The sequence below is a fragment of the Nicotiana attenuata genome, unplaced genomic scaffold (genome assembly GCF_001879085.1).
Source record: "Nicotiana attenuata strain UT unplaced genomic scaffold, NIATTr2, whole genome shotgun sequence".
In the NCBI taxonomy this organism is placed as follows: Eukaryota; Viridiplantae; Streptophyta; class Magnoliopsida; order Solanales; family Solanaceae; genus Nicotiana; species Nicotiana attenuata.
In genome coordinates this window covers 1-10,131 of record NW_017672365.1, presented here as the reverse complement: position 1 = coordinate 10,131, position 10,131 = coordinate 1, and the positions used below count along the sequence as shown (strand labels likewise).

The following is a 10,131-nucleotide window of genomic DNA, read 5'->3' as shown; positions in this document are numbered from 1 at the left end:
GCAGTGATAAAGCTTGAAATTTCTCCAAAGATATTCAAATTGGAAGAAAAGAATTCCAGACAAAGGATGTTCAATACATATTATATACCTCTAAAACGTAATATTTTACCTATATTAATTTTTCGACGAAGGCTTGTGACCATATGGCTTTGCCACTTTCCTAGGTAATATGAATTTGAATCAGTCGGTGCAGTAAGTTGAGATATGGAATAATTAGACAAGTAAAAAAGATATCCATCACAATCTCATTAAGGCAAAGTTCAACCTTCACTCCCCATAGAGCAAGAAGACATGTAACAAATGGGGTGTGTTTTGCATATATGAAAGCTACACTCTCTAACTCCAATAATTCATAAAAACAAAGAATCAGAATCTGAGAGCTAGCTATATCAACCCACTCTTCTCTTCATTTTACATGGAAAACATGGATCTTGAAGATTGGGAGCTTCTTCCTGATGATGGATTCCTCCAAATCCATGATGATGGAGGCAAAATGATATTTTCAAGAAAATATAACTCTGATTCCAAGAATGATTTCGACATGAATTATTTCGTTTGTCCTTGTCCAAAATCATCCCAATTTGTCGACTCAACAAAGCATCCTCAAATAGTACCTTTTCCAATTCAGCTGGAGCCAAGTATTGAAGAAACCACAAATGATCATGAGGTTATTACCAAACAAGTCATCACCAAAGAAAACAACATTTGTGACTACATTAAAACTCCAAACTTTGGAGCAACTATGATGGAAACCGAGCAAGATCAAGTCTCATCACAAGTTTTCTTCAAGAAAATGAAGGAAAATGAATTCGAAAACATGAAACTAGACTCACCAAAGTCCAATAACAAGACCCTTTTGTCCCAAGCTGATGCAGACACTTTCCAGTTTGAGGAACAAGCACAAGTGCTGGAGGTTGATCAAGAGAAAATTGGCATGGAAGCAGAGAATATTGAAGAAAACAGTGGTGGATTGAACCTGTTGAACAAGAGTTTGAATGGAATTGGTGCTATTTGCTCTTTTGGGGTTGCTGCTGCTGCTACTATTTGCATCATCTTTATGGGCAATCACCAAAACAATAAGCAAAATCAGCACAAGCTTCGCTTTCAAATCTTTTCTGATGACAAGGTTTGATTTTCAAAATTCATTGACATGATATAATTAATTAATAAAAGAAGTTTTAAAGAAAATAAAGATCTTTAGCTAAGATTGCCTTTTTGGTACTTGAACCTAGGACTTTTATCTACTCTAATATTATGTTGAATCGAGGAAGGTGTGGAGACATAATTAAGTAATTAAATGTGTACCTTCTTTAGCAAGGTTGAAGGGAGCCTTGGTATAATTGGTACAGTTGAACAGTCTCTTGCTTAATGCATCGGACTGCCCTTTTTCTTTTCAGGTTAACTTTTAAATGAGATAATCACACGCTAAAACTCCCTTATTCTTGATTATCTTTTCAAAAACTAATATTTGGTGGATCTTATCTAAGAATCTTTTCTTTTAATTTAATTTTATGTGGGATTGCAGAGGATCAAGCAAGTAGTTGACCATGCAACAAAATTGAATGGAGCAATTGCAGCAGTGAGAGGAGTTCCAGTAACAAGAGCACACATAACTGTTGGAGGTTACTATGATGCTCTTTAAAACAACGTACCAGAATATTTCTCAGCCTCATCGAACCTTTTATGTTACATTAGATTCTAGTATATAGATAAGGATCATTAGACATATGTTGTATATATATATATATATATATATATGTACTCCCAAATTCCACGAGACGAGATTATAATAAGGTTGTTTATTAAAGAAATTGGAGTTTGGCTCAGATTTAAAGAAAAACAATTACAATATTACATGAATGTAATATTTTGTGGTGAATTTCATTTGCTTTTTGTTTGTGTTTGGCTTGTTCGTGTTCTGGAAAACACTAAATAGTGTCAGTTTTAGCAATTGCTAAGCTATAATATCTTTGGAGAATTATTATAGCTGTTAAAAGTAAATTACATTTCAATTTGGAGTATGAAATACACTATAAGAGATAAACTGCTATCAAGATGTTTCAAAGAATATTGTGTAGATATTTTATTCACTTTAGAGGGGCACCATATAAATAAGAAATTATGCATGTGTGACAGTGAGATTATTTTGAATACCTATATGGATTAGGATTGTTGTTGTTAAAGATGAATTACATTCCAATCCGGACTATGCTATCCGAATTACATTTCATATATATTTTATTTTACTTTATGTTATTATCAAAGTCACTAGGGGAAGGGACTGATTGAACTAATTCAACCATTCAATATAAATGATATTTATTTAAACAGTGACTTGTGACCTACAAATTAGTACTATTGATCAATAAATATTGAGATATTTGCATCTATATCCGCTTTTTGTGTCACATTTTAACTTGTGCCCACTTTGAAAAAAAAATTGCAAGCGTACCCGTTTTTTCACATAACTTCAGCATACAGGGCCGGGGCTGAAGTTCAACTAAGTTTTTGTTTTGTAACTAGCTTTGTTTATAACCGGCAAACTCGAGCTGAAGTTTTCGTTTGTAACTAGCGAGAGCTGAAATTTTTATTTTTTAACTGATTTGTAACTGACGAACTTCAGCTCTTTTTTATTTTTGTAACTGGCGAAATTAAGCTCCAGAGCTGAAGTAGAAGTTTTTGTTTGTAACCGATGAAGTTTTTGTTTTGGTAGCTTATCCATCTTCTTTTAAACTTCTTGTTTTTTCTGAGAAAGAGCTGTTAAATGTTAATGGTGATACTGAGGAACAATTCAAAAAGAGCAGTGAGCACCAAACCAGAAGCTGACAACACTAAGGTATTAAACTTGCTCTTCTTTTGAGTGAGGAAATGGTTCTGTTTAGAACAGAGCCTAAAGTTCAAAGTCCTGCTTCCCCTGCTGATTTTGGTATCAAGACTCGGGCAGCTCTTAGCTTCTACATTAAAAGAAATAAAAAATGAAAGAGGAGAATGAGGAAAAAGGGGCGAAAGTTATTTAAAAAGTGGATACAAGTTAAAAAATTTTAAAAAATAGGTATAGGTTAAACAAAGCGACCAAATAGAGCGATCCGTATAATTTTTACATAAATATTGCAAACTTTGCCAACACTAACTAATAAGAGTATTAAATTGCAAATTAGTATTTTATGACAGAAATCTGTGTTAGGTAACTCTCAGGACTAACTGCAATTCTTCTCCACTTTATCAGATTTAGCTCAAACTTGTCATCTTAAGTCACAGATTCTCCCAGACATAAACAAGAACCTAAATTATGCTTAAACAAAAATAAAATGGAGGCATCAGTTTTAAAAAGCTCGAATTTTGGATCATCACAGATTGATCAGTCCAAATAATTGTAAATCATCATCTGCCTCATTATGTAGCAAAACAAAAAAGTTGAATAATAAATTAATAAATATTGAATGTTTGAAAGAACCTATAGAAAAGGAACAGAAGAGAGGAATGAAACAGTTCAAACCCCTCAGACTAATTCATTAAAGAACCAATCTTTGATACTTTTCAGCTCAAAGATTTGCTTCTCTATTACTATATGCCCCTGTCTGAACCGAATGACTTTTTCAGTAACTCATTCGGGAATTCTTGAGGCAAAAACAATCAATTCATATACCCTTTTGGATTTCATTAAGAAAAAAATGAAACATACACAAGATTTGAAGAGGGGATTAAACAGAGTGTTCAAAAGATGCTTATAGGACAATTGATGAAGAAGAACAAAGAGTCCCTTTAAAGATTGAATCTTTGCATCAAAAAGGTTTAGTCTCCGCCCCCTAACTAAGCCAAATATGAAATAGCTAAAATTAGTCCATATGGCTACTCAAAGAGGCATTTGGTAACAACAATTATTAGTAGCATACTGCAAATTCCTTGCATACGGATAAAAAAGAAGAAGAAAAAGAACAAAAGAAAAAGAGAGCAAAGTGAAACTAATACTGTGATATTGCTGCTGAATGGTGGGTACAACATGATGATTTAAGGAGGGGTTTTAGGGTTTCATCAGTGGAGCCTGGAGTATGTAATTCACTTTTTTGTCCATAAAGTTTGGTCTTTGATGTGATATGGCCCCAAGAGTTTTGTCTCTGTCAATAATATCCTCAAAGTCTCATATAGTACATGTAAGTATAACGAGTTAAACATAAAACGTACAACATGTTATCAGTGGCGGATCTAGGAATTTAAGTTCGTTGGTGTTTAACCAAAAATTAGATTTTAGGTCAAAGCTTGAATTTAGAAGAACTCGGGTTACTGATAATCGGAAAAGTATATAAAAAAGAGATTTTGAATAATATAATCAGAAAGCAAATAGAACAAAGTATATTCTAGTGATGTTTTTTCGTGTTCTTACAGTTGTTTGTGACTTTCCCTTTTATAGCTATTTTGGGAATACAGATTTTTCCTTTGTCATAATAAGACGGGGTAATTAATGACCTTAAATGTTACGTTATGCAATCATATACATTCAATACATATTCTCTAACGTTTCTAGTATTTAATACTCATTAAATGCTATATCTGGGCTCTTTTTGATGTCAGATTCATTCCTTTGTCTCTTCTCGATCCTTGACCTTTGAATGTCTTGAATAGGTACGAGCGTTGAATTATTTGTATGACTGCTCGTACCTTCTTCATTTAACTTGTTCGTATCTATCGTTGCTCGTGTCTATTAACCAACCTTAATTCTTTGACTGCTTGGTCAGTCTACGTGCCATGACACATCACCATATAAATACAATTTTCCCCAATACAGATAGTCCCCCCACTTTCCATTTATTCATCAGTTTGAATATTTGGGAAGTGGAATTCATAAAGGAGAATTTTTGTCACCATTAATGTTCTGACAGAGTTGACGCTTTAATTATCACTTCTATTTAATGCTTTAGACACGTGTCATCTTCTTATTGGTTCCACAATTTCCAACACTTTTTCAGGCTGTCTTTTCGGCTCCACTGTTCATGAAGTATCAGTTACCATTATTGTGATCCTTCCATTACTGCGTTTTTACTTTTGACGGTCGCCCATCAGTATAAATTCAATTTTTCCTTTCACCTTTTACCACATAAAACTTTTTCCTTGAACACTTGAATTGTGCGAATCTTTGTTTACTTCTTTCTCTTCTTCATCATGTCTTCTTCGAACCCTAACCCTAAGAGAGTTCCTATTTTAGACAATTTTCCCAATGCTCCAGTTAGACATAGAAGAGGTGGGAGACTTCGTAGCTTAGGATCCTCTCGTGGCGGTGGTTCTGCCATGCCTTCTCCTAGCCCTGGTTCTTCCTCTAGAACTAGAGGTTCTTTTTCTCAAAAATTATCTTCTAAGAGCAAGGAGACCTCTGAACCATTACAGGAACCCTTGGTAGAAGAAATAGTCCCTAACGATTTATCTTTTCAGCATGATAGACAATCACTTCAAACCCAAATTTCTGGTTTGGATCGTGTTGATGCTTACCCCACTATGATTACAGAGATTTTAGCTCCCATAGTTCGCAAAGATTGTCACTGGAGTAATGATTTTCCCATTCTAATCCCCAATTCAAATCAGAGGATTACTTCATATATGACTGGATTCTCTTTCGTTTATACATACCCTTTTACTCTTGGGTTTAAACCAGCTATCGACCCAGTAATTCTCAATTTCTGTCGTTTCTTCAAAGTTTGTTTAGCACAGGTTGGCCCGCTTGTATGGAGGGATGTTGCTCGTTTAAGGCATCTGGCCAATTTAGCAAACGTTGATTTCACCTTCTCCCACCTAATTCATCTATACTCCCTTAGACTTTTTCGTAATGGCGTCTTTACCTTAGTGGCTAGGTGTAAGAGAGTTTTGGTAAGCCCAGAAGATGATAAGGATCGTGGCTGGTATGCCCGATTTGTTGCTGCTCCCACAGTTGGTTTAGTGGGTGAACAAAACGTTCCCTTCCCTGAGAAGTGGAATTTTGCACGTAAGTCTCTCATCTCTCCCGTACCTCTTTCTTTCGAATTTACAAATTTCTTTAACTTTGTTTCTCTTTTTTTCTTTAGCAACCATGGGAGTTGTGGAGAACATTCCCAATTTTCGTGGTTGGGTAGATAAATTGTTGAAGATTGCTCCTATGGAGGCTAGGTCTTGGAAATTTATTTCCAATCGTCATGGTTGGAAAGTAAAGACTCACGGTATGAGTTTTTGTCTTTCTCGTATGTAAGATTTTTCTCTTTATTGCCTTAGCTTTCAATTTTCTCTTTGTCAGGTTTTGCTATTCGAGGTGTTACTGCTGAAGCAATTGCAGCTTCTCGTTTAGGAACCCAACTTTCTTTAGAAAGTGCTCTGGATATTCTTCTGAAAAGAAAAACCGCAGACGATGATAGCTCCGACGAAGAAGAGGAGGATGGTTCCTTGGTGAAAAGGCGAAGAGTTCGGAGACGTATCGTCTCTGATGAAGCTGAAGTTTCTCATCATCTTTCTCCAAACGGGCCTGTTAATCTCGTCTCTGACGATGATGTTGCTACCCTTCCTGATACTCATGAGTCGATTAACCAACTTTTCATTAGTGGTTTTGAGAGTGGCGAGTTAGGACCCATTTTGGATGAACCTCCCCTATCTTCTTCTTCAACTCCCATACCTTCAGTTCCTTCCCTTCCTTCTTCTGACGTGCCTTTGGTTCCTTCCTTATCTGCTCCAACTTTTTCCGTGCCTTTGGTTCCTTCCGTATCTGCTCCAACTTCTTCTTCACCTCCCGTTGCTGTTTTCACTTCTTCTACCGCTCCTCCTTCTACTGTCCACAATGTAGAAGCGGGTTCTACAAGCAAAAGGATTGCTATGAGGAGCGTGACTATCGAAGTGCCTGCTAACAACAGCCTTTTGAGGAAATCCGGTCAGGCAGATGTTTGGCTTGAACCTTTAATAGGCCCAATTGAGAAAGAAAAAATGAATAGCCACAACTCCCTGACTCTGATGAACGACATAATTCATTCCACCTTGAAGGTATGCCCCTTCTTTCTTTAATTTTGCCAGAATTTTTCTAGAATTCTAATTTTTCTTTCCTTATCATTTTCAGGCCAACCTTATTGGTACAGAGCTGACGAGCAGAATTTCTTTATTAGAGAAGGTGGCACGTGACTCTGAAAAGGTTGTTCTTGATTCAGAGAGGGAAGCTCGTGACTTTCAGTTGGAAGCAGCTAATTGGAAGGACCAATTTGATAAACAATAGAAGATTTACAAGAGAGCAGGAATAACCTGGAACAGCAGGTGAGAGCATTAACTTCATAGCTTGCGGTTGTTAAGGCTTCTTCTAGTCAGGCTGAGAAAGAAAGAGAGTGTCTCGAGTCTTCTTTCTCAGAACAATTATCTAAATCAAGTGAAGAGATTAGAGAGCTGAGAGCTCTTTTAAGTCAAAAAGAAGTTTATGCCGGAGATTTGATGCAGAATTTGACTCAAACCCAAGAAAATCTGCGAACTCCTGAAGATCAGGTGAAGGCCTTAAAAAAATCTCATGCCTCTCTCCAAGCCTCTTATAACTCAGCTCTGAATGAAAATGAGGGTCTCAAAAATGAAATTGTTGCTTGGGAAAGAGATTATGAGCTTCTTGAGGATAAGGCTGCAGTTGATGTAAGCTGGGCTTTTCTGAACTCCCATCGTGATGCTTTAGTTGAAGCCAGCCAAGAAAACTTTAATTTGGAGTCAGAGTTAGCTAAGGTGATGGAAACTATTGAAAAAGCTCAACAACCATTGGACTTCCCTTCTCCCGCGATTGAAGTTTCCGAAGCTGAAGCTACCGGAGTTGATGTTCCCGTGACTGTTGAATTGCCTCGGGTGATGCACCCTCTTCAAGCTCAATCGTGCCCCTTACTGCAAGTCAAGTTGAAACTTCATCTATTGATACTCCAATGGTTGGAAATCAACCCACTTCCGTTGGTGATGCTGTTCTAGTTGAGCACGCTGATGATCCTCCTTCAATCCTTTCCTCTCAGTAAAAATTTATATCTATTTTTGAATTCCTTTTGCAGGTACCTATTTGGAAAACAATATTTAAAGCTTTTGGGTTCATTTGAGAGTTTTTGTAATCAAACCCTTGGCTACTATTTGAGGGTTGATTTTTAGAAGTACAAGTCCCCAAGTCTTGTTATGGGGCATTTAGTATAAACAATTTGATGACTAAGTTTATACTTAGTCTTTAATTTTAAATATTAGGAAGCTTTTTATTTATCATTGCACTCTGTATGTTCTATCCTTGCCTTTTTATTTTTAAGGACTTAAAGAATAGTCTGCATTTTTGTTCTTTGAAAAATGCTTCTGTTAATCCCATGACTAAATAACATGAGTTTTATAAAAGAGGGGCCCTTTTATATTTTGACACTTAATGAAGAAGACGTCTCAACTTCATAATGGTGTGATCATACGATAAAAGAAATAGGAACACACATGTTTTTTGCAATAACTTCGAGAAATTTTTATTTCTGGACTTTGACAAGTTTTGTATAATACTTTACATGTGCTTGAATTACATCTATAACTTTCTCGTAACTGTTTTTTCTTGTAACAAATTTTTTTGTTTAAAAAATAATAAACACGAGGTTTTTCTTTATAACCCGTTTTAGAACAATAAATACAAGGTTTTTCTTTACAACCTGCTTTAGTACACAGCTTTTACCCTAATTACAGTAAAGATTTCTTTAGCCTTGGCTCATGACTTCATTTGACTTTTATTACTCTACACTTGACTTTTTCCCAGGCTTGATTTTTCTTCAATCTTCTCTGCCCTCTTTATATATACTTGTGTATATTATGTAGTCCCCCAAGTGTTTGAGTGTTGAAGTATGAAGCCTCGAGCACTTGATAGTTTCTCTCATTTGGTCCTTTTCCTGAAAAGGAAATACATACGGGACTCGGAGGTACGATTATAGATAAAGACTGCTTAACCCGTTTAAATTTCTATCAGAATAATTGTAACCCCGGGCCAGGAATTTTAGTTTATTCCATTTTGCCTTACAGGTCGTGACTCATCATTTAGTACGGGTTAGCGTTTTGCCTATCATCTAAAATTGTTAGTAAAATTTTAACAATTCAAAAACAAATATAATTTAACATGGTGATACCTGACCGTGGGTTTTTCCTTAGAAGTAGTATCTCTTCAAATGAACTGCATTCCAATGCGAAGGAAGCACCTTCCCGTCCATTGTTTCCAACTCGTATGCTCCTTTCCCTGCAATATCTCGAACTCTGTAGGGTCCTTCCCAGGTTGGACTTAGTTTACCCGCGTTGGCCGCCTTTGTAGATTGAAAAACTTTTTAAGCACGAAGTCCCCAGTTTTGAAGTATCGCAGTCGTGATTTCCTGTTGTAATATCGTTCGATCACTTGTTTTTGTGCTGCCATTCTTATTAATGCGGCTTCTCTCTTGCCTTCCAGTAGATCCAAATTGACCCGCATCTCTTCATCATTAGACTCTTGTGTTGCTTGTGAGAATCTTGTACTCGGTTCTCCTATTTCAACTGGGATTAATGCTTCAGCTCCATAAACTAAAGAGAAAGGAGTTTCACATGTGCTCGTCTTTGTTGTCGTGCGATATGCCCATAAAACTCCGGGTAACACTTCAGGCCAATTACCCTTTGATTCCTCTAAACGTTTCTTCAAATTGTTGATTATGACTTTGTTCGTTGATTCTGGTTGCCCATTGCCTACTGGGTGATAAGGTGTAGATGTGATTCTCTTAATTTGCCAGCTCTCAAAAAACTTAGTGACTTGAGCTCCGATAAATTGAGGGCCATTGTCACATACAATCTCCTTTGGTACACCAAATCGACAGATGATATTACGCCAAATGAAGTCTTTGACCTCCTTTTCTCGTACCTGTTTAAATGCTCCTGCCTCTACCCATTTAGTGAAGTAATCAGTAAGTACGAGCAAAAATTTTACCTGTCCTTGTGCTTGTGGTAATGGACCCATGATATCCATTCCCCACTTCATGAATGGCCATGGTGATATGACCTGATGTAACAACTCCGCAGGTCTATGCATGTTGTTACCGTACCTTTGACATTTATTACATTTAGCTACAAAACTTTCCGCTTCTTCCTCTATTTTAGGCCAGTAATATCCTGCTCTAATCAAGGTTCTTACCAGTGATC

The 10,131-nt window shown here is 36.5% G+C and overlaps 1 protein-coding gene across 1 annotated transcript; it reads left to right on the top strand.

Moving 5' to 3' along the window:
• The first annotated feature begins 240 nt into the window (after positions 1–240).
• LOC109212929 lies at positions 241–1,899 on the top strand. Its single transcript, XM_019376660.1, has 2 exons — positions 241–1,126; positions 1,526–1,899. The coding sequence occupies exons 1-2, from the start codon at positions 416–418 to the stop codon at positions 1,640–1,642; spliced, it is 828 nt and encodes a 275-aa protein (XP_019232205.1). The 5' UTR covers positions 241–415; the 3' UTR covers positions 1,643–1,899.
• The last annotated feature ends 8,232 nt before the right edge of the window (positions 1,900–10,131 follow it).

Excerpts from the sequence above, each read along its gene's own strand:
- LOC109212929 (XM_019376660.1), top strand. The coding sequence starts at position 416 with ATGGAAAACATGGATCTTGAAGATTGGGAGCTTCTTCCTGATGATGGA. Across the intron at positions 1,127-1,525 it reads AAATCTTTTCTGATGACAAG|AGGATCAAGCAAGTAGTTGA; the intron begins GTTTGATTTTCA and ends GTGGGATTGCAG.